General features: G+C 49.6%; 1 protein-coding gene across 1 annotated transcript in view; it reads right to left on the bottom strand.

Moving 5' to 3' along the window:
• The window catches only part of TPP1 (tripeptidyl peptidase 1), a 124,124-nt gene that overhangs the window by 4,010 nt on the left and 95,694 nt on the right, over positions 1-24,420 (bottom strand). The window contains exons 9-12 of the mRNA XM_086933686.1: positions 7,895-7,967; positions 7,157-7,277; positions 4,083-4,241; positions 907-1,044 (exon numbers count right to left, since the gene is read on the bottom strand). Of these exons, the coding sequence (XP_086789812.1) occupies positions 907-1,044; positions 4,083-4,241; positions 7,157-7,277; positions 7,895-7,967 (491 nt within the window). The remainder of the gene's footprint in view (positions 1-906; positions 1,045-4,082; positions 4,242-7,156; positions 7,278-7,894; positions 7,968-24,420) is intronic.

Genomic DNA, 24,420 nt, shown 5'->3' with positions numbered 1-24,420 from the left:
AGCAGTCGTCTCCATCTAGGTTGTCTGTGTCACCATTGCTGTCGTCTGTCCCTTCTGTGTCATCTCCATTCCACCTTCTCTGCCTCACCCCTCACCCATATCTGCCTTCCCCCTTCTGCCTACGTCCACTTCTACTCTCTGACCTCATCCATCTGCACCTGCATCCACTTCTGCCCAAATCCACCACCACCCATACCCTTGGCTGTCTTCAGTCTCTGTATAGGTCCACCTCCACCTACAGTCCTCATACACCTCCATCTCCACCTGTAGAACTCATCCGCCTGCGTTATCCTCCACCTGTAGTCCTCATCCACCAACGTCCACCTACACCTGTAGTCCTCATCCGACTCCACCTGAAGTCCTCATCCGACTCCACCTGTAGTCCTCATCCCCCTACACCTGCGTCCACCTCCACCTTTGGTCCTCATCCCCCTCCACATATAGTCCTTATCCGCCTACGTCCACCTCTACCTGTAGTCCTCCCCAACACCTGTAGTCCTCATCTCCGTACACCTGTAGTCCTCATCCACCTCCACCTGTAGTCCTCATCCCCCTACACCTGTAGTCCTCATCCGCCTGCGTCCACCTCCACCTGTAGTCCTCATCCATCTCCACTTGTAGTCGACTTTCACCTGTAGTCCTAATCCACCTCCACCTGTAGCCCTCAACCGCCTGAGTCCACCTCCCCCTGTAGTCCTCGCCCACCTCCCCCTGTAGTCCTCATCCCCCTACACCTGTAGTCTTCATCTGCCTTTGTCCACCTGCACTTGTTGTCCTCATCTCCCTTCACCGGTAGTCCTGATCCACCTTGTTAAATCTCGACCAGCATCCATTTCCACCTGTGCCCACCTCTGCCAGCATCCACCTTGTTGGCAGGTACTCACACATCCCATCAGCATGACTTACATCGAAGAGGGCACTGCTGCTGCCGTTGGCCTGCAGTTTGTAGAGCGCAGGGTTCAGGAAGCCCAGCGGTGCCAGCCCATTTTGCAGCCGGTGATCATTAACCAGTGCCAGGACGCCTCCGAAGACAGGGCAGGAGGCCTGAGAGAAAGCAAAAGAGGACTGAGTGAGGGGTGAAAGGACAAGAATGCAATGCAAAATCACACAGTGAGAGCCAACCGGAGCTGCTGTTCCTAATGCTTTCCTAGGTTCAGATCTAAATTCGCAGCTCTAGCGGCGCAGGTTATCACAGTGGATGGCCTCAAGTGGACTTTGGGTTAAAGCAACTGGGTTTCCAATACAGCTGATTCAATGGAGCAAGCTTTTGACTCAGTGCGGTGGGACCATCTCTGGCAGGTGCTCGATCGGATAGGATTGGGAACCACCTATATCAAGTGAGTTAAACTGCTCTACTCAAATCCGAGGCTTAGGCAGTCTCCTAATTCTTCACGTAATCCAGTTGATGGGCGGTCTCAGGGAGCGAGAGGTGCAACGAATAAATCGTGGCCACCTTACGCTCCTGATTTAGATATATGGATATTTCGCCCCTTTGCACAAATGCCTAGCTTGAGGGCGATAGATAGATGGCAGGAGGGTGGGTGCTTGATACTCTCTGACCTCTACACGGAGGAGCGCTTTATCAAATTACAGTACGCCATCGAGACGTTCGGACTGGGGGATAGGCAATTCCTCCAGTATGCTAAAATTTCAGCCATGGCTTGTCAGTTATGGCCGCCATTCCATGAGGCCCCTACTCCCACGTAATTTCTGGTGACCGTACGGTCAATGGCAGGTGGGCCCAAACTCATAACACATATCTACCAAGCACTCTGTACAGACAGACAACTGATGACGCTCCGGGTGGAAGAGACTTGGCAAGCTCTTATTGATGAGCCTATTGTCCCTACATACTAGCCTAAAGTTCATGAGGGGGTCCATGAGGACTCGGTCTGCGCTCAGTATAAACAAATACAGTACAACATAAATACATATGGCTTACCTCTCCCTCAAGAGACTACATGTCATCTACCCCAATAGGGACCACAGATGTCCCAGTGCGGAGCGATGGATGCAGATTTCCTACATATGGTATAGCACTGCCCCATCATTACATCATATTGGTTGGAGGTGTTGCCACAACTCAGCCGTGCATCAGGGTGGTAAGTATTGCATACGGTGAATCAATGTTAATTGGGACTTCTACCCCACAACCTCAGATTGAAGTGGAGTAGATGATTCACAATGCTAGGCCTCAGCGTGGCTAAGAGGCGCATGGCCATTAGTTGATTGGCTGTGAAGCCCCCATAAGGGAGACCTGGGAGGGGGATTTGTTAGAGTGGGCGGCAGCAGAGGAGGCGCTTATAAGGAGAACACAAAGTTATGCTAAGGTGGCCGATATTCTGAAATCATGGGATGCCATGACCCAGGTGCTACTGCAGCCAGAGGGCAAAGATCAATCCATTACAGACACCCAGATCGTACTGGGTGGTGGGGGCGGGCGGGGTGAGTAGAGGCATGCGCGCACTGTGTAGGGCTGTCAGGTTCCCATACTCCCAAGAGATGCTAGAGACTTGAAATGCACTGATTCGTGTCAGACCACACTGTCATTCCTAACTGTTGTTGTTATGAGTTTGTTATTTTTCAAAAAAAAGAAAAAACTCCATCAAAACCTCATTTCCTGCATTGAACAATTGCTCTACTGGCACTTTTATTTTTTCAGTACGCTCCGTCACGAATTTATTGTTACTGTGGTATTATTATCCTTTTTGCTGAAAATCTCTGTATACAACGATCCTCTGATAGCGGCCGGCCCTCAGGGTTGTAGGCATTCCGCTGTGTACTATGCAAAGTGCAATAAAGGTTTTGGAAAAAAAAAGAGAAAAAAAAAAACAAAAAAAAAAGATCGTACTGGGTAGGGGGACACCATAGCTGAAACAGTGCGCAGAGACGCAGGTGGTGGCCCTACACACTCATTACACATTGGGACTAAGCAATAGTAGGTTATCGGAAGCAACATTAGTAGATCATAAATGCCGATGGTCTTACTGGAATCTTGGGGGGAGGGAGGACTTTTTATATATGTGTTTTCATATTAACTATGTTTTTACGAGGACTTTCGATTGCTAATACAAAATATATTTTAGTTGTTACCAAGTCAGATGTCCCTGTCGCTTGGACAACCATGGTTTATCTCTATATTGTATGTATTTGAACTTTTTTTTCTTTTTTTTTTTAAATCTCCCACGATATGATGGCTTGATTTCTTAATTTCTTTTCTTTTTTCAGTTTTAATGTTGGGGCAGATGTGTTTGCAATCTGTTTGGCAATGTTCGACTGTATAACTGTAAGCTGTATTATACTGTCCGTTGAAATGCAAATAAAAAAATATTGGAAAGCTTACTCCACACCTTAGTATAGATCATCAATAGAGGTCTTCACCTAAATTGTCAATAGCCACTGCAATGCCTATCCTCTACTCAAGTGTGAGTTTGGCCCCAGATACAATAGTACTGTGCACTGAAGGTCATAACCTTAGATGTCCAAAGAAAAGGCAATCCACTGGAAATCCTGACCACAAGGCACTGCAGTATAAAGGGATCGAACAAAACCCTATCGTCTGGCCTTTAGCTAGCAGTGATCACTGCCTCCTTGCCCCTGCGCTGCCTGTTCGCCCTCCTGGTAGTAAGCACTGCCTCATTGCCCAGTACCCACCACGGCCTGTTCGCCCTACCTTCCTGGTAGTAAGCTCTGCCCCCTTGCACCCACCCGCGCCTGCGGCCTGTTCGTCCTCCTGGTAGTAAGCACTGCTTTCTTGCCCCCCATGTGGCCTGTTCGCCCTCCAGGCAGTAAGCACTGCCTACTGTTCACACTTACAGTAGCACTCCCTGCCTACCTGCCTACTCCTTCCCCTAAGCATGTCTATTTCCACAAATGCTCACAAGCTCCTACTTTCGCAATGCATGTCTGAATAATCAATTGTTCCTATTAACAATCAATGGTTCCTATTAACAATCAATGGTATTTCTTAATTATCACTTTTTCCTACTAATAATCCATGGTTCCTATTATTAATCAATGGATCCTATTAACAATCAATGGATCCTAATAATAATCAATGGTTCCAGTATACCAGTCCTTACCGAGGTCCCCGACACCCAAGGTACGGGGATGCGGTTGCTCACAATCCAGTAGTTATCAGACAGGGCAGCGATATCGGGGTACGCCCGGCCGCTGGCATTGTAGTAGCTCTGTGGTGGGGGCTTTGGTATATTCTTCAGGTAGTTCTTCACAGCAAAAACCTGGGAAGGGACAAGAACAGCAAAGAACACACAATCACTGCCTTCCAGTTTAAAACAGTGTCCAAGTTCCTAGGTATCTGCTTCAAGCATTTCTCCCCCTCCCCAAAAAAATCCTGTGGTTGGTCAGGTTTTTGCAGTCAGCTTGTGGCACAAATTTACATTAAATTTGCGACCTCACAGTGACATTTGCTCCAGATCCACCGGTGGCTAGGACGATAGTTCACAGCGAGGAGGGCCGCGGCAGCGCCAGCAGGCTAGGACGATTGTTCACAAGGAGGAAGGCCGCGGCAGCGCCAGCAGGCTACGAAGATGGTGCACGATGAGAATGGCCGCGGCAGCGCCAGCAGGCCAAGACGATGGTTCACGTTGAAGAGGGCCGCGGCAGCGCCAGCAGGCTTCGGAGATGGTTCACAAGAAAGGGGGCAGCGCCAGCAGGCCTTCAAGGATGAGTTCCTCACGGTGTCTCTCGACTCCAAGATACAACTGCCTTCCTGCTCTGGAGCTGCCCCAGTTATAGGTCTGGTCTCCTTTGATGTCCGGACCCTCGCACTTGGAGGTCGGGAGGTCTGGGATGAGGGAGTCCAGACACCCAGCAGGGGGGTGGAGCCAGCGCCCGGGGAGGCCGGGGGCGATCGACACCTGGCGGAGGGGAGCCATCGACACTCCTTCTCCCATTGACCTGCCAAGTGGTCTCTTCACCCCCTGGGTGGATGGTGGTGCCTCGATGTCGGGGGCTGGCCAGGCCCAGGGTTGGGGTTGAGCCGAGGCCACGCTGCCTTGTCGTGTAGTGTCCAAAGATGGCGGCATGGCCGGGGCAGTGGTGCTGACGGGGGCCGGGGCCAGCCGATACTGGGGTGTTCGGGGGCTGGAGTTTCGTTGTGGACGGGTCGTGGGTTGCCCCAGCGGGTTGGCGGGATGGTTCTTGTCGGGGATACAGGGAGAGCAGGGGTCCGGTCCCCGTCATGCGGGGAGGGAGCGGGCCTTCTCCGAGGCCTGTCCAACATGAAGAAATATTAATCTGGATAACTAATCACCCAGAAGATGATGTCTGTGAGAGTACAAAGTTGTGAAGGAATAATACCATAGGTCACAAGGGAAATGGTGTTTGCGACTGTGTGAAGTGGTCAAGGAAAATTAGTCTAGATAACTAGTCACAAGGCGGAGGGGATTAGGTTTGTGAAGATTTGATGCATTGTGGATGTTGGATTGCACTGTGAAGGGGTGGACTTAAGAAGCAAGGAGATCTGATGTACTGATATATGTTAAACGTCATTTCAGAAGCAAATGTATGTCCAATTTGTGCTGCTATCAGGGTTGACCTCCATTTGGTCCTCTGTATAAATTAGTGGAGGTAATCTGCTCAATGAATGCATGCAGAGAATAGACCCGGACTTACCACTCTAAAGGAAATTTGACTCTATACAATATCTGGTACCAGTGGTTCACAGGGACCAAGGTGTGATCACTAGGGAAACGACGACACAGCAGTGGAGAAGCTGGAGTATCATATTAAGAGGCGGATAGTCCTGCCCACATGCAAAGTCAGTCAGACCACCACCTGTAAAACAGGGGTCCTGCCAACATTCCTACATCCATTTTACTTAACAAGAGACTTGTTTGGGCTGAGAAAGAACCTTTTATTCCATGGGGGACTCATATACTACCCTTAAGCAAGGGGGGTGGAGGGGGGTTTGTGGTCCCAACTTCCAATGATAGCGCCTTGAGACCCTTGCGGGTGAGTAGTGCGCTATACAAGTATCAATTTACAATGATACTATTTCACTTCTGAGATACATTGTGCAGTTTATTGGTACACATTATTCGCCCACGGACATCCTCACTTAGTTACTGATAATGAATTATCAGCACCTCATAGTCTACGAACTGTTCCTACCCAAAAACTGAAGAGATTGTGAAAGCAAATTAACAGATGTTACCACTTGTTTGGCTTGGTATTCAGTACCTAAATATGCTGGGTCACTGGTATTGTATTTCCCATGATCGCTCCACCAGACAACCGTGGTATTCCCCTCACAAGGGAAGCAACAATAGTGACAATGTGCACCACATCAGGGCAGCTCCATTATAGGATGCAGGTGTTCCAATGGTATTTCAGGAAATCACAACAGATAGAACAGGTTGGATTAGGAAGAGAGCACAGAATTGTCATTGTGCTGAAGTATTTCTAACGTGGAAATGGTCAAAATGTAAAAACTGTAAGGTAAAAAAAAACAAAAAAAACATCTTCCCCGAGTGTACACTTAACAAGCTGGTTGCAAATACTGGTGTAGAATTCTGTTTAACTTCGATGAGATATTTATTGGAACAAATTGGAATGGTGTACTATCACTTTTTTATATGCAATCCCAAAAGGAATGTTATTGCTGAAAGAATAGGGCAGTAGACATTTAATAGGAAAGTAGTATGGACTTGTAGAAGTGTCAATGTTATTTTTAATTAGGTTATTAGGTTTATGGGGGATTATCTTTCATGGTGTAATAGGTGAGAACCAAAAAGTAGTATTCTGGGAAGAAACCATGAGTGTAAACTAATTCTGGTCAGATGAAGTGTAAAAGAAAGACGTATTTGAAGTCCATGGGGGATGTTTTATGTAACATGGAGTACAATAATGTGAGGAGAACAAAGTATGAAGGTATCAAGGCAGGCGTTGTCCTCAGAGGGTAATCTCAGGTGAGTGGCTGAAGAGGTTCTGTGTACATGGCTTGCAGGACGATGAGGACACTTAAGAAGCAGGTAACACTGGAGGGTGATTGACAATAAACAAGAAGAGGAACTAGAAGTGAATTCAGTTTTATAAGAAACATGCACTGGGACCAGGTACAAAACAAGTATCATCAAGTAAAGTGGACTATAATCATCTTGTTGCATCAAAGATTAAAAAAAGACCAAAGCACCTGATAGTCTGGCATAGGGAAGATGTTGCTGAACCCTCCGCCGCTGATGTAGTCGGTCACCTCGTAGGTGAGTAAGAATGGGTTCTTGAAGGACGTTCCTCCCACTGTGGTGACATAGGGGCTGCAGAGAGAAGGATGAAAACACATTTTGGGAATTACAAATACAACAAAACTCAGACCTCCCAAACTTCTCCTCCATTCCTACCTTGAACTGTTAGCACTTCATGATCTGCTCTACAACATGTGACAAGCAACCACAAACACCAACTCATCGCTCGTTTTGCTTCACTGCGGCGTTGCTTCGCTCTGTGGCCGTCATCGACTGTCACTCTTCAGCTCTCCTAAGCCTTGCAGATCAGGTCACCTGGGTTATCTCTTTAGCAATATGCATGTGTAAGTGACTAAAAATGGGTTTCTGACAACTGGTGAAGCATCGCCAAATGACCTCATGGTTACAGTCACAATTCCCACCAACTTCCTAAACTCTCCACTGATCTCTGATGTCTATGCTAACAGTTGCAAGTTTCAGTAGATGTTATCTCTTTGTCAGTGTCTTCATTCTCATCACCCCCTACTAGTCCTCTGGTGCATCTCATGACACTCATTCACACAGACATCAACTCATGTTCTACCAATTGTAATGAAGTTCTGCTTTACAGACATTGTGGTGAATTTTGTCTGTGAGAACTCACAAGCTACACCTGGAAGATCAGGCTAGGGTTTGAGACATGTTCTTACCTAGAAGCGGGAAAACTGGGCCTGAACACATTTGTCCCTTTCTCTTCGTGCCGGCAGCCAGCCCCAGAGTCCCCTGCAAAAGAAAACCATGGAGATTACCAGCTGCACTGATCAGCTGCTACCAACTGTATCACAAAAGGGCTCAGAGGTATCATAGAATTCCCTCTGCGATTAGCTGAGATTAATCAAATCAAATCAAATATAAACTTTATTCGGATTATTACGATCCATAAAAGCATTACAATTACAATTTAAAAAGTCTTTCAAAGAAGTCTAGTTTACAAGTTAAAAAAGCAGAAAATGAATTACAGTACTGTTTAAAGGTTTTTCCGATGTCTATAAATACATTTCAGAAAATTAAGGACATGGTAACATGTGGCTTCGGTGTCCAAAAGCTGCAAACTTAGCATGGCTGCTCTGCATTGTCTAAGACCCCAAGATTTTAAAAGGGTCAATAGCCAGAGTTTGCGGTGTTCCTGATAAAATTTGCAAAATAGGACTGTGTGAATAGAAGATTGACTTGATGTCCCATCACATGGGCATGGGGGTGGATTTGAGTCCCACACGTTTGGCGTTGGAAAGGCCACCAGTTTATGAAATATGTTCAATCTAAATCTTATCAGGAGAAAGCGTTCAAAGGTACCAATGTCAAGTTTTAAGTACGGCTGCATTGAAAGAGTAGATTGGACCAGCGTAGCATGCTGCACCGACTGTTTTCCAGCTTCTGCCTGAAGTCTCGTGTTTGTCAAATGATCCAACGCTCGCTTCTTTAAATTATCGTTTGCGAGTTCTCCGATTTTTTCGGGATTACGATAATATTTTTCCAATCCAAGGTCGCCAAGAAAGGTCCGGATATAGGCCAGCCATTTGATTTTAAAAGCATAGTGCAGAGACATTGCATCCGTCAATATTGTTTTTGTGATGTCGTTTGTGTCTGATACCCAAATACGTCGCCAGAGTAGAAGTGGTTGGATTTTGGCAAGATCTTCAATATATGGTGCCCCTAATTCTAAGTGGCAGGCGTAAACGGAGGATGTTTTGGGGGCAGATAGGATAAATCTAAAAAACTTATTTTCTGCGGTTTGCAGAGAAGTAACGTCCGTGTGTCCCCATAGTCCTGCTCCATATAGGGCTGTAGATTGGCACTTGGCTCTATATATGGTTAGCAGTTCTCTGGGTGGACGTTTTCCTAATTTTTGGGAAAACGACACCAAAGCTGCTAGTGCTCTTTTAAAACAATGCTTTCTAGCTTCTATTGCTGGTTTCCAGGAAAGTTTATTGTCTATCGTGACCCCCAGATAACAATAATCGTTTGTTGAGGCAATTTTTTGGCTGTCGAGGTAGATGGATGTTTGCTGATTTTTCCCGACCCCAGCCTTCATTACGAAAGTTTTTTTCACATTTATGTGGAGGTCAAGAGTTTTCATATACTGGGAATATCTGTTTAGGGACCTTTGGAGTTCACGGGGAGTTTGTGCAAGGAGGACGGCGTCATCCGCATACAGCAGAGCGGGGATCGGGCGATGTTTGGCCCTTGGGAGGTCACAGGCACCCTTTAGTAGCTCAACCTCCAAGTTGTTGGTGTAGAGGGAGAAAAGAAAGGGTGCCAGGACGCATCCCTGTCTGACCCCCCGCTCTACTGTGAAGGTCTCCGTCAGTTCTCCCTTTGTCCCGAAACGAACTCTTGCGGATGGATTGGAGTAGAGTTCCCTTAAAAAGTTCAGGAGTGGTTGGTCTACCCCCATCTGTGCTAGAAGGGACCACAATTTTGTGTGGGAGACGCAGTCAAAAGCCGCGGATAGATCTACGTAAGTCATATAAAGTTTTGCGTTCTTTGCGTGCACATATTTTCCGACAATTATTGATAGATTTAAGGCTTGCTCAACAGTGCCTAAACCTTTTCTGAATCCAAATTGGAGATCGGATAGGACACCTTTTTCTTCCGCCCAGTCCTGTAATCTTTCTAGTATCACTCTTCCTGCTATTTTCCCCAGCGAGTCCAACAGGGAGATTGGGCGATAGCAGGCGGGGTCCATACGATTACCTTTTTTAAAAATCGGGACCATTATGGATTTGGTCCAGGACTCTAAAATTCCTACTTTTGCCGTAGCGCTACAAACCCTTGTTAAAATTGGTGCCCAGAGGTCTGTCTGGTGTTTAAAAAAGTCAGCTGGGACGCCATCCGGCCCTGGAGCCTTACCTTTTTTGGTGGAGTTCAATGCCACAAGAATTTCAGAAATTTCGAATTTAATGTCTATTGGGTATGGTGGAAGTGTTTTTTCTTCTTCTTCTAGTTCTGGGTCGTAAGTTGGTTTTTGAAAGATGCTAGTGAAATGTGATACCCAAGTTGCAGCATCTATGGCGACTTCGATTTTTGGGCCCGAGTCGTCCGCCAGGAAAGGAGTTCTAATAATTCTCCAGAATGCGGTTGAATTTTTTTCTTGAGCGCTAGCATGGAGTTCGTGCCACAGCGCTTGCTTCAGTTCCTCTTTCCTCTTTTTCCTTGTTTTTAGGTATTCGCTCCTGAGAGTGGCTATTGTACTGAAGTCCCTATCATTTTTGTTTAAGGCTAACTTTAGTCTTGTGTGTGCCTTAGTGCACTCTTGATTGAACCAACCAGTGGTCCGCGATGAATCAGATTTTTGTTTTCTTGTAAGTAGCGTCTTTGTTTTTTCCATGATTTGGGCGAAGTTAGTTAAAAGCTCCATGTCATTAGTAGCTATGTCCAAACAGGTTTCAATTTGGGGGTAAACTGACCTTATTAGTTCTTTGGTGAGTTCATCAGGATGGATCCTCTCCCACTTTATGGTATACCCATTTGCTTTATCCAAATTGATGTTTTCCTGAGTCAGGGCATTTGCTATTATTGCTGGGGAACATTTTTGATGAATTAATAAGACTTTTAGAGTTAGTATTGCATGATCACTCTGAGAATTCGGTAGCACTTCGAAGTTCTTTACTCTTGTTTGCAGAGAGGCTGATATAATTATAAAGTCTACCGTGGTTTGATGACCTCGTCCTATGTAGGTAGGTGCAAGTGAGTTTTCCCCATATTCCGAGGTGTTTACTATCTGGAGATCCAGATCGGATAGGAGATCGTTCATTTGCCTTCCCATTTTGGTGTGCGAAAAATGTGTAAGTAAGAGGCCATCTTCTGTCACCATGCCTGGGCATTTTCTTTTTAGTTGGGTGCAGGCGTGAAGATTAAAGTCGCCTGCCCATACTATTGTTGCCGGGCCTCCTACTCCTTGCTGCATTATAAGGGTGGTTAATGTTCCATGGAGATGGGCCAAAACTCTCTCAAAGTCCGGTTCCTCCAGATTATTATAAAAGTTAATAATGATCATCGACTCTCTTTTCTGGAAATAAAGACCTAGGATCTGCAGGTTTGTTGTCAGTTCAATAACCTTTGTTCTAACATTTTGAATAGTGTTAGCTAGGTAAATACATAGACCTCCCTTTGGTCTGCCTAGATGTCCCGACTGCGCGAGAGACGAGTACGTCTTGTACCCCTGCAGGTGATATTCTTGTAGTGACCATGTCTCCTGTATGCATAATACTTGGTGATTAGGCGTATGATACAGGATTGTCCCATCCTCTATTTTTGTCCTTAGACCAGCGATGTTCCATGAAATCAAGCTCAGGTTTGTTGAGCTGTCATCTGGGCTTTGTGTTCTTTTTAGTTTCACGGGAGCAGGTGGGATCTCTCGGTCTAGAGAGACTGATGGGAGTTCGATGGGTTCCATACGATCTGTATGGTTTTGGGAATATGCCTGAAATTGTGGTGGTCAATCGACGCCGTCCAGGGGACTATATCTGTTTGTTAAGTGGGGGCCGTTCCAACTGTCCCAGCATGTGGGGTCGTTGTTCTTTGTCCGATGGTCCGGTCCACTCCATTCATTCATGTCTCTGTCTTGGTGATTTGGGCCTAGTGGTTTGAATGGGGGAAGCCATCCTTGCCGCGGCTGTTGCCATAAGTGGGTGTTATAGTGCGTAGATTGCTGAGGTTGCCACCATTGTTGGGTATTGTGATGTGACCATGGAGGTGGGTTTACCGGGGGTGGGGTAACAAAAGGAGTGGATTGGGGAAATAAAACAGGTGGATGCCACTGAAAGGCTGGATACTGTAAGTTTTGCAGGGATCTAGGCCTCTCTGGTTGGTGTTGGGGGTGGTACATATTGTAGTCGGAGGGATTTATAAAGTTGGGGTTTATTGGGTGTGCGAACGAGGAGAAATTTTGCCTTGTGGATGGAGGTAGGAAGTAAGACAAGGGAAGGGGGTTTATTTGTGTGGCAGGTCCTCTGTTGGACGAATTACAAATGTAGTTTGCTGCCCCTATCTCCCTGAATTTGATACTGATGACGTCCCCCGCTATTGTCTTCGTGCTTCTACCAACCCAATCTCCTCTACGTGCAGAGAAGATGTCGCCCCTGATGTGGGCGGGTAGTGGTCTGTGGATATGGAGCCACTGAGCACATTTATTCCTCAGCTCTGCGAAGGTTTCTCTTACGCCCTCCTTCAGTGGGGGAACTGCTGTTAACACCACCACGAAGGGAGAAGCTTCCGGGGGTAAGTTGATTATTTTGGGCCGAGGTTGCTTGGTCTTCAGATCTGGTGGATTTTCTTGGGACGGGGTCTCTGCTGGAATGGTGAGATTTCCTTTCATTTGCCTGTTATTTGTTTTTGATTTTGATTGACCTTCTGGATCTATTTGGGTAGTGGACGAAAGATCTACCGCGTCCGGGGTGTTTTTGGGAGCATCCAGATTGGTCGCTTTTTTGGCTAATGGATGTGTTAGTGCCGCTTTTTTGGTTGATGACAAATTAGTCTTATTTATTGTGCTGATTATTTGTTTTGTATTGGATGGTTTTTTTTGAGGTATTTCCTGTACGCCCTGCATTGGGGCAGAACCATTCCTGCTTGGTTTACAACTACATTTGGAGTTGATTAATGACGTAAGTCTGTCCAATTTTGATATGAGTGGTTTAATCTGCGCTGTAATTTTTGCCTCAAGGTCGGATTTTAAGTCCATAACCATATTTTCCACCCAGCAGGGGATACCTGCCGAGGAATTAGGGGTGGGTGTAGTCAAGTTATGGTTCTTTCTTTTTGTCTTTGGTTTTTCCTTGCTGATTGGCATTGCCTTGAGATTGGTGGAGACAATTTCCCTTATTTTTGTTGTGTCTCGGATCGTTTCTGGGTCAGGTGGTACAAGATTATTGTCGTCACTCTGGTCTAATTTCTCGACCGGTGATTGGCAGGCTTCTAGGTCTGGGGTTGCGTCGAGATCGACGTATGATGGATCAGAGTCCGATTGGGTTACGGACAAATCGACTGAGTTTGGAACGGTCAGCGTAGGAGCAGTATTTGTTGGTAGTGGCAGAGAGCAATTATTAGCTACCGGGTGAACGGGAGAATTTGCAGTAGCAAGTGAACCGAGCGAAGATCGTTTTGCCTGCATGAGGTCCAAGGAGACTCTTTTCTCCAGTAAGATGATACTTTTGTCAATGGTATCATTGACCCTGGATATAAAGAGATCTATTGGGCCGGTTACTTGTGTCACCAGAGCCACTTTCTTAGTTGCGCTTCTTGTTTTGGGACGCATCTTAAGTCCCGAAAATGTGCGTTTGGCTTCGAGAGGGGCTAGGGGGATCGTCGTAGAGCTCAGGGTGACAGGGCCGGGGCCGTCCTCTGCCGTCCTCGAACGGCCTCAAACGGCCCTGTCTTTGCCCTGTCTTCGCCCGAGCTGCGTCCCGCGCTGCGGGAGAGGGATGTTGTTATGTAGGAGGCGTAAAGGGCGGGGGGCGGGGCCAGCAGGGAGAGCGGACCGGAAGCTCTTCCGTGGTCTTGCAGGGACTTCTGGGAAATGAAGTCCCCGCACGCTCGCAGCCCCGCTGGTCCCTCGCGCCCCTTACCGCCTTGCTGCCTTTGTCCTGGATTCCTCGCCTCTGGTCCTCTGGATGCTGCCTCTACCAACACCCACCGACGAAGCGGCACCCGCGGAGCGGGTGCTGCGAGAGGTGGGCTGGGAGGCTGATACGCTGTTTGTCCGCTAGAGTGGAGCTTTCCGCTTCAGTGCAGGGTAGGTAGGTGTCCCACAAGGTGGAGGGAAAGGGACGCTTTTAGCAGGTTCAGATGGGCGGGGGGCGGGGCCAGCAGGGAGAGCGGACCGGAAGCTCTTCCGTGGTCTTGCAGGGACTTCTGGGAAATGAAGTCCCCGCACGCTCGCAGCCCCGCTGGTCCCTCGCGCCCCTTACCGCCTTGCTGCCTTTGTCCTGGATTCCTCGCCTCTGGTCCTCTGGATGCTGCCTCTACCAACACCCACCGACGAAGCGGCACCCGCGGAGCGGGTGCTGCGAGAGGTGGGCTGGGAGGCTGATACGCTGTTTGTCCGCTAGAGTGGAGCTTTCCGCTTCAGTGCAGGGTAGGTAGGTGTCCCACAAGGTGGAGGGAAAGGGACGCTTTTAGCAGGTTCAGATGGGCGGGGGGCGGGGCCAGCAGGGAGAGCGGACCGGAAGCTCTTCCGTGGTCTTGCAGGGACTTCTGGGAAATGAAGTCCCCGCACGCTCGCAGCCCCGCTGGTCCCTCGCGCCCCTTACCGCCTTGCTGCCTTTGTCCTGGATTCCTCGCCTCTGGTCCTCTGGATGCTGCCTCTACCAACACCCACCGACGAAGCGGCACCCGCGGAGCGGGTGCTGCGAGAGGTGGGCTGGGAGGCTGATACGCTGTTTGTCCGCTAGAGTGGAGCTTTCCGCTTCAGTGCAGGGTAGGTAGGTGTCCCACAAGGTGGAGGGAAAGGGACGCTTTTAGCAGGTTCAGATGGGCGGGGGGCGGGGCCAGCAGGGAGAGCGGACCGGAAGCTCTTCCGTGGTCTTGCAGGGACTTCTGGGAAATGAAGTCCCCGCACGCTCGCAGCCCCGCTGGTCCCTCGCGCCCCTTACCGCCTTGCTGCCTTTGTCCTGGATTCCTCGCCTCTGGTCCTCTGGATGCTGCCTCTACCAACACCCACCGACGAAGCGGCACCCGCGGAGCGGGTGCTGCGAGAGGTGGGCTGGGAGGCTGATACGCTGTTTGTCCGCTAGAGTGGAGCTTTCCGCTTCAGTGCAGGGTAGGTAGGTGTCCCACAAGGTGGAGGGAAAGGGACGCTTTTAGCAGGTTCAGATGGGCGGGGGGCGGGGCCAGCAGGGAGAGCGGACCGGAAGCTCTTCCGTGGTCTTGCAGGGACTTCTGGGAAATGAAGTCCCCGCACGCTCGCAGCCCCGCTGGTCCCTCGCGCCCCTTACCGCCTTGCTGCCTTTGTCCTGGATTCCTCGCCTCTGGTCCTCTGGATGCTGCCTCTACCAACACCCACCGACGAAGCGGCACCCGCGGAGCGGGTGCTGCGAGAGGTGGGCTGGGAGGCTGATACGCTGTTTGTCCGCTAGAGTGGAGCTTTCCGCTTCAGTGCAGGGTAGGTAGGTGTCCCACAAGGTGGAGGGAAAGGGACGCTTTTAGCAGGTTCAGATGGGCGGGGGGCGGGGCCAGCAGGGAGAGCGGACCGGAAGCTCTTCCGTAGTCTTGCAGGGACTTCTGGGAAATGAAGTCCCCGCACGCTCGCAGCCCCGCTGGTCCCTCGCGCCCCTTACCGCCTTGCTGCCTTTGTCCTGGATTCCTCGCCTCTGGTCCTCTGGATGCTGCCTCTACCAACACCCACCGACGAAGCGGCACCCGCGGAGCGGGTGCTGCGAGAGGTGGGCTGGGAGGCTGATACGCTGTTTGTCCGCTAGAGTGGAGCTTTCCGCTTCAGTGCAGGGTAGGTAGGTGTCCCACAAGGTGGAGGGAAAGGGACGCTTTTAGCAGGTTCAGATGGGCGGGGGGCGGGGCCAGCAGGGAGAGCGGACCGGAAGCTCTTCCGTGGTCTTGCAGGGACTTCTGGGAAATGAAGTCCCCGCACGCTCGCAGCCCCGCTGGTCCCTCGCGCCCCTTACCGCCTTGCTGCCTTTGTCCTGGATTCCTCGCCTCTGGTCCTCTGGATGCTGCCTCTACCAACACCCACCGACGAAGCGGCACCCGCGGAGCGGGTGCTGCGAGAGGTGGGCTGGGAGGCTGATACGCTGTTTGTCCGCTAGAGTGGAGCTTTCCGCTTCAGTGCAGGGTAGGTAGGTGTCCCACAAGGTGGAGGGAAAGGGACGCTTTTAGCAGGTTCAGATGGGCGGGGGGCGGGGCCAGCAGGGAGAGCGGACCGGAAGCTCTTCCGTGGTCTTGCAGGGACTTCTGGGAAATGAAGTCCCCGCACGCTCGCAGCCCCGCTGGTCCCTCGCGCCCCTTACCGCCTTGCTGCCTTTGTCCTGGATTCCTCGCCTCTGGTCCTCTGGATGCTGCCTCTACCAACACCCACCGACGAAGCGGCACCCGCGGAGCGGGTGCTGCGAGAGGTGGGCTGGGAGGCTGATACGCTGTTTGTCCGCTAGAGTGGAGCTTTCCGCTTCAGTGCAGGGTAGGTAGGTGTAGCTGAGATTAGTGAACTGTAGATTTGATTATCTATCTGAGGACTTCAAGACAGCAGCAGGCAGCTATGGTGAAAGACATAAGGAAGGGACAGCAGAGGATCCTCTATGCCACAGATGTTCTAATTATGAAACATGGATGAAGTAGTGATGGAGCTCAAAATTGGAAGAATTAGGGGTTTTATGAAAGATGAAGTACACATACTCACCAGTTCTGAATCGCTGTCCAAGAAACAGGACAAGTCATGTTTTAGGAAGAGAGTGGTGCTGTGAATTGTCCTTTCTGGGGCTTAATGGCAGATCATGGAGAACCCCCAAAACTTTCCTGAATTGAGATGGGATACCATCTGTAGGACAAACCATCACTGCTTCACCATCTATATGGGGGATTCTACCATCATTGTGACTTTATAAACACTCTTGAAGTCTCAGGATTTTAAATCTGGTCAACTGCTTCAACTGAATGGGAAAAGAGAGAGCTGGCAGCTTTTCCACTATTCTAAAGAGCTTTCTCTTTGGCTTTCCTAGTCACATCCACCACCTATTTACATCTACTCTACATTAAATGCTGTGGCCAAAATACACATATTCCTCTTCACATCCCTAGTAATTTCAAACCTTGATAGTTATGCAAGCCCTTAAAGAGTTGTTGACATGGAAAAATCTGCAGTGGAGTCTGTGGAGCAGATCTACAGACGTGCACTTGGCTTAGGGCTGTCCTTCTCTCACAGTCCCTCAAGATCTTCAACACCTGTTTTTGCTGAGCTTACTGCCCGGACCTTGAATTTGTTCCAATGCATCAACTCCACATCTCCCATCACTATGTACAGTTCTCTGCTGCTCCCCTGTGAGTTTGCTTTACAGAAATTCCACTTCGGCCAGGTGCTTTCCCAACTGTCTGTTGTATCACACCCCTACTCTACTCGGCGCTTCATACTTTGACACTAGACAATTCACTCCCTCTGTCAACATCCTCACTCTGTCAGGGCCTCACTCTCAGCCTGGTCTGTAAGCCTTTACCCTGTCATATAGATATATATAGCTTGTATGCTGTGTTGTTAGCATGAGCTTTTTAGGAGTTTAAACGCCATTTTACCTTTCTGCTGCTTCTGCACACGATACATAGCTGTTGCTTCAGCTTTGAGCCTAGTAAAATGTTTTCGGTTCATGCGAGAATAATATGTGGTTACTCTGATATCAGCCTTGCTTGGCGAGCTGTGTCTGTACAGTGAGTGCAGAAACCTTCAAGGATATCTCAACACAGTGGTTGTTGTGAGGTCTGATCTTCGCACATTCCTAGACATAACATACATGCAGCTGCAGCCAAGTTCTGGCTTTGGGCGCGTTTTATATTGCTTTCCACAAGAACATACACACACACTTGATGGTGCTTCGCATGCAGAGAGCTGGTGGAAGATGATGTGATCCCTTACCACTAGGATCTTGAGGTATGGGCCCGCCCTGCTAAAACCCAAAGAGACCTTCTTAGATATAATATAATATACTAGCTAGGGAGGGTGAGAATTAGGTTTTGTTAAACCCTATTCATTTTAGCATAATACCATGCTTTCACCGTTTGTGTTCTATGGACTAGTGACTATGCAGATTACTTTGTTTCTTATAATTTTTTGTTGGTTGATAGCTTTATTTCGATATGCAGATATATCTTAAAAGCATTACATACAAGTAAAAAACTGCAGATCATCAATTTAAAACTACATTCAAGGAATAAAACAGTAAAAGAATACCATCGATGGATACAATAAATTAATTAAAAGTGAATTAAATTGATATAGACAGTCTTTTAGAGCAAATCAACCATGCCCATTTAAAAAATTTAGAGACACCACAGACTATAGGGGGGGAAGTGTCAGTTAGTAAAATTCGTAACGCCACCATATGCTGGCGTGTCCCTAATAGTCTGAATACGGGTTTGAGCCAACACCTCCTTGGTCGGGAATAATCAGGGCACTCAAAAAGAATATGTGCCACCGCCTCGGGCCTTGAGGAGCAAAGGGCACAAAAAGGCGACAACTTCACGGACATTTTCCATCTGGAAAGAAGATCCCCTGTCGGAAGAGTACCCACTCTGAACTTAAAGTACAGAGCCCTATCGATTGGCATGGTTATCAAGTCCAGATAGGGTTCGTAGGCCACCACGTCCTTGATTCTTAAAAAGGCTGCGGTGGATTTGCAGTGACGGGGATTACTGATAGGTTGAGAGGAGACCCATTCCCAATAAAGTTTTTTTAGGATAGCTTTAGGTGGTGCAGATTGTGTAGCCCAATAAGCCCCCAGACCCAATTCCCCCAAAAGGTTTTTAACATCCCTTTACCATTGGATCTTGTGCCAGCCCCCCATGTCCATCACCTCAGTCAGCCCATCAGCATATGATTTCAGTTCTGGGACCCTCCATAAGAGGGCCCATAGAAGCAGTGGCCGGAGGCGAGCCTGGTCTTTAATCGATTTGCAGCCCACATCCAAGAGCACCGGAACAATGGGGGTTCTCAAGGGGAGGGCCAGAAGGTCTTTCAAAAATTTGCTCTCTGAGCCTCCAGATTGCAGAGGCCCCAAATCTCCGCCCCACATAGCGCTGCTGTGACTCCTCTTGCTTTGTAGATGTCAATTACAGGTGCCACACACTGTTTAGATGAGGCGCAATACTCCCTTAACAGCGCACCCCCCACCCTTTGGTGACTAAGAATCATCTTATTAATGTGTGGTGTCCAGCTCATAGAATCGCTCACCCGTATTCCCAAATAGTCAAACTCAGAGACTTTCTCGAGAGGGACAGAGTTCAGGGCTGGAGCACGTCCTAGTTTCCGTGGTGGGTGCATGATCAAGTATTTTGTCTTTTCCACGTTGATCACCAGGCCCCTTGCTGAGCAAAATTCCTGGAAACGATTCAGAAGCTTCTGGAGACCCTGGGGAGTCTTGGCAATGAGGAGGGTGTTGTCTGCAAACAGCAGGGTGGGGATCCGTAGGCCCCCCAGGGAAGGTGCATCTGCTGGTTCTTGAAGCAGGTGCTCTACCACACCATTTACGTACAAAGAAAATAGTGTGGGAGCTAGTACACATCCCTGTCGGACGCCCCTGCAGACCGGGATCCTGTCAGTCTTTTCCCCATTCTGGCCCCAACGCACCTGGGCATAGTTATCTGTATGGAGTTTGATCAGGAGCGACAAAATGTAGGAGGGCAGCCCAAGACCCTGCAGAACCCTCCAAAGTTCCTCCCTGGGAACCAGGTCAAAGGCAGTCTTCAAGTCAATAAAGGCCAGATAAAGACTGCCTTTGCCCAGCTCCACCACCTTCCAACGCAATAGCATCAGTCTGAAAACCTGTTCGATGGTCCCTGTTCCTGAGCGGAATCCCGCCTGAAAATCTGACAGGATGGAGTTATCGTCCACCCATTGGAGGATCCTCCCCAGAATCGCCTTCCCCGCCACCTTTTGTGTCGAGTCAATCAGGCTTATCGGCCTATAGTTCCCCGGATTGTCCCGACAGCCCTTTTTAAATATGGGAACAACCTCTGCTCCTTTCCAAGATTCAGGAACAGGTCCTCCCTCCAAGATGGCGTTCAGAAGGGCGGTTACCAAGTTGCCCCATTCGGTCGGGTAGGCCCGGAGTAAGTCCACTGGAAGGCCATCAGGACCCGCTGCCTTCAAGGGTACCAAGGACTTGATGACATTTACAACCTCCCGTGGAGTGAAGGGTTCGGGAATGCTGTCCTCTACCGAAAGTGCAGGGGAAAATGGCTCGTTGAGGGACCCTTCTACCGGTGAGTATATGGCCCTGAGGTGGTTAAACCAGATCTGGGCCGGGATAGTGCAAGTCCTCAATGTATCATCAGGTCTGTTCCTGGATCCCACCAAATTCCAAAAACCCCTAGCATCCTTTCCTTGACTAGCAACCAGGAGGTCCGCCCAGAATTTTTCCTCCCACTCCTTTTTCGCTATTTTTAGGGTTTGGGTGTAGATCTTCCTAGCCGACCTGATCCTAGTTTGAGACTTTAATTTTACTGCTTCCACCAGCGCTTTTTTACTTGCCCCACATTTATGGGTGTACCAGCCTTGTCTTTTTAATGGGCGGGCCCGTGTCTTGACCCCAGTACGTCTAGTTGGAAGAATAAACAGGTTGCTTATGGCCGCGGTCAAGTCGCAAAAGGTCCCAAATACCTCCTCAGGCCCACCCTCAGGAGAGTCCAAAATGCCTTGGGCTGTGGCCAGAAGTAGAGTTATAGCTGCGACCTTTTCCTCAGATAGGGTGAGCTTTGCCCACTTCAGCCACCTGCCACAATTCGAGACAAATGATTCCCCCTGTTTAGCAATGGTACAGGGCCAAGGGCTCTCTTTGCCCTCCTGCCACCAGGGAGTCAAAGCGAGAGAGAGCAGATTGTGGTCGCTCTCAACGGACATGATAACTTCCATATCCCTCACCGAAATCCATAAGCACACGTCAAGCAAGATGTAATCAATTCTTGACGTGTGGTTGGGCCTGTTGTAAGTGTGGGCTCCCGCCTTATCAGAGCTAGTCCTCCCATTGAGGGCCCTCAGGTCGAATTCCATGCTAAGGGTGTTTATCTGGATTGCAACTTCAGACCACCTCTTAATCGGGGTTAGCTCTAGAGTCGGAATCCCCCTCCTTCGATCCCCCTCCTCTAAGTCTAAAGTATCGTCCGAGCCCAAGGGCTCGAACGTGCAGTTTAAAATCGCCCGCAACCAGGGTACATGATTTAAATGGAGATGACCTTAACAAGCCCTCCAGGAGAGCAATAGTGGGAGACTGTCTACCTCCCTTTGTGCCCCGAGCGTAGATGTTATAAATGTTCAAGATGGCACGACCCCGGGCATCTTTTAGAGTGATGTTAAGGAGATCCGTGCAATTGGTCTGATGCTCTTCTACTCTGCAATTCAAGGAAGTTGCCACCCAGATGAGGAGGCCACCCGAGGGGCGTCCCCGCCCCGATACCGGGTAGACAGCAGGGATAGAATAGGAAGAGTAGCCCACCTTGTGGTGGGCTCCCTGCTCCATGTCTCCTGGAAGATACAAATGGGGTATTCTTCCACAAGGGCATTCCAGTCCGGCAAGGCCAGTTTCCTGTCAATTCCAGCCACGTTCCAGCTGAAAATCCTAAGGACTGGATCCGTTACAGCTGGGACGCGGCCGGACGCGACGTCGTGGTGGACACCTGCCCCGACCGTAACGAGAGGTCCACTGCCCTCTACACTGTTACCCTGCCCTCCACCAGATTCCCGGGTGACAGATAGGGCTATGTGGTTTGCTATTGGGGTGGATGGGCTGGTCAACAGTGTAGTAGGATGGTCAACCCCGCCCACTTCATAATCCCCCGAGGCCACCCCACAGACATCATCAAGTCAATAACCTGTAGAGCCCCAATTCAGACCTGACCAAACTGCCTGAGGGTGGAACTGTGGTGCCAGCGGGTACTCTACACAGCCATTATTGCTATGTTGTGTCGCAGCATAGGGAGGGCTGGTGCGGTTCATAACAGGCCGTGGGTAGAAATAAGTTAAATCCACCACATCAATGCCTGAGCCCCCCGCTACTTGGTTATGGTTACAGATTGTGTGTGCAACTCTGTTGTCTTTAAAGTGGACTACCACACAATCTCCTTCTAGACGTTTCTTACCCTGTCCTATCCAGCCTACCCTACGCACTCCGAGTATCAGCCCATCCAGGCCCCTAGGTAGCGGTTTGTTGACTTTCAGCCAATGCATAGTTTTATTCTTTAAGGCATGGTGGGTTTCAAAATCAACGTCCTTCAGGGGAGGGACGTTAACAAGAACAGCAACATATGGATGGCACTCTGGCGGGAGGTTTACTGGTGGAATCTTAGGAGTCGCTTTCAGTGGTATAGCTGCTGAAGATCGTACTCCCGGGGGGTTCACAGCGTTTTTGACCTGGGGAGCTTGGTCAACACCCCTGCTTTTAGCTGCTCCAAGAGCCAAACGTTTGGACTTAGCCACATCCCCGCCAACTGGCAGCTTGGCGTGGCCGGGTTTCGTATTTAGAGCTTTTGGTGTCTCGAGGGAGCTTGAATGGACCTGGGCAGTATGGGTGCTGGTCCCCGGTTTGGGCGCTGTAGGAGCTATAGAGGCAATGGTTAAGTCCTTACAGACTGCAGCAGTCGGTGTGGTCGTTGTAGTAGGTACAGCCTGTACTACATCAATGGGCACACGCTTACCCGTATTCCCGCCCATGCTGTCCTCCCTGGCTCTTGACTGAAGTTTAATAAGGGTTTTCATGGAGAAAAAATTATCTAGTGTAGTCTGCTCAAACCTATCCAACCTTTCCCCTAGGCCCTTAACCTGATCAATGAGCGGGACTAATAGCGACCTCTATTTGTTCGAGAGATGCAGGGTCATGCAGTGTTGCTGGTTTGACTGGGGGGTTTAAATGTGCCTGCGCATCCTCTGATGCAGAGCCTAGAGAGACATGCCCTCCTCCCATCCCAGGGTTCACTGAGGCAGAGCCATTGCATAACTTGGAGTGTAAATCCCTTGAAGCGTACTTCCTAGGGCGCTTGTGCAGTGTAGTAAGGCTACCCTTATGTGAACTCACAACCCTTTTCCTTTTCCTTTTTCTGCGAACTGCGGGGTCGTGGACTAGGCACTGCATAGTCGGAGCCTGAGGGGGACCTTGGTATGGCAGAGGCAGATCTTGACCGATGGTGAGGCACGGGGGATCAGGGGTACATGAACCCAAGTCCACGGGACTACCAATGAGAGGTGGTGATTGTGCTACCAGTCTCTCCAACCTATCAATGCTTGCTCTTATGGCAACCACCCGTGGTTGCTCAACGATGGCTGAAAGGAGAGGAGAAGGGGCGGGGATATTGGAGGGCAACTGGACCTGCGCTATTACACCAAGCGAGGAGCGTCTGGCTGGTAGGAGATCCTGTGAGAGGCGTCGCTCCGTCATCACAATCTCGTTCTCTATTACAGCAGCTACTCTGGTGATGAATTTGTCCATTGTGCCAATCGTCGTACTCCCACAACCCCCCTCCCCTCCACCCCTTAGTATTTTCCCCGAGCGAATAGACATCGCAGTCGCTGGACCCTCAGCCAGTGATCAATCACCTTCGGAACCTGAGGTATCAGAGGACAGGGGGGTGGCCCAGCCCAGCCTTTGACAGACCCTGACTGCCACAGACTGCCCGCCCTTTGCCCGGGCTTCGCTCGGCATCCCGCTCGCGTTTCGCTACACGGATACTGATGCTAGGTAAAGGGACGTTGCGTGCGGGGGGGCGTGGTGTCCAGGGGGCGCGGCTGCAATTGCTAGCACTGCGCACAGCCTCCTGGTCAGTGTAGTCTTGCTCCGCCTCCCGTGAGCTCCTCGTTGCTGTAGATGGCCGCACCTCCGGAAAGGAGAGAACCCGAGTAGCCCCTCACTGCCCACGCGAAGCGGGTGCGGCAAGCGGTGGAGGTAGGCAGCGGTATCCCCTAGGAAGGGGGAAAGGGCAAGCCTCGGTCGAAGCCTCGAGTCCCACGCAGTATCGACCACAGGTACGCTGTCCCACTTGATTGTCAGCAGCACCGGCCTTTTACACCTGGCCGGGCTTGCTTGTATTAGCTAAGATACTGCATTTGAGAACACTGCATTAGTGAATAAACATTTCAAATATGCACGTGTCCTCTTTTACTCCTTGTTCTGGATTGAGATGATTGTATAACGAAAGAGTGTTCATGTGTTCCACGTTACCTGAGGTATACTAAGTCCATGTTCTGGTTTGTCTAAGCATTGGGAGTTTGTGATAACCAATGAGACACTGTAGCTAGTCTGGTAGGGGATTTTTGGATACTAAGGTGAGTTTTGGCACACCCTAACTCACTGAGGTTCCAAGCCTCTATGCACAGTTCTGTCTGAGCACGGAATCCCTGCAACAACCCAGCGCCTCGCGCTCTGTCTGGAGACTCTTGAATGCTGCACTCACTGTCCCTCCTCTGACATCAAAATGAATGTTACACCCACATTCTGATACAAGGTGGTTCCTCTGCAGGCGAGACATGGGTCTATAC

The sequence above is a fragment of the Lissotriton vulgaris genome, chromosome 8 (assembly GCF_964263255.1).
Source record: "Lissotriton vulgaris chromosome 8, aLisVul1.2, whole genome shotgun sequence".
NCBI classification, from domain to species: domain Eukaryota; kingdom Metazoa; phylum Chordata; class Amphibia; order Caudata; family Salamandridae; genus Lissotriton; species Lissotriton vulgaris.
Note: the sequence above shows the minus strand (reverse complement) of the source record. Positions and strands in the feature narration are given on the sequence as shown.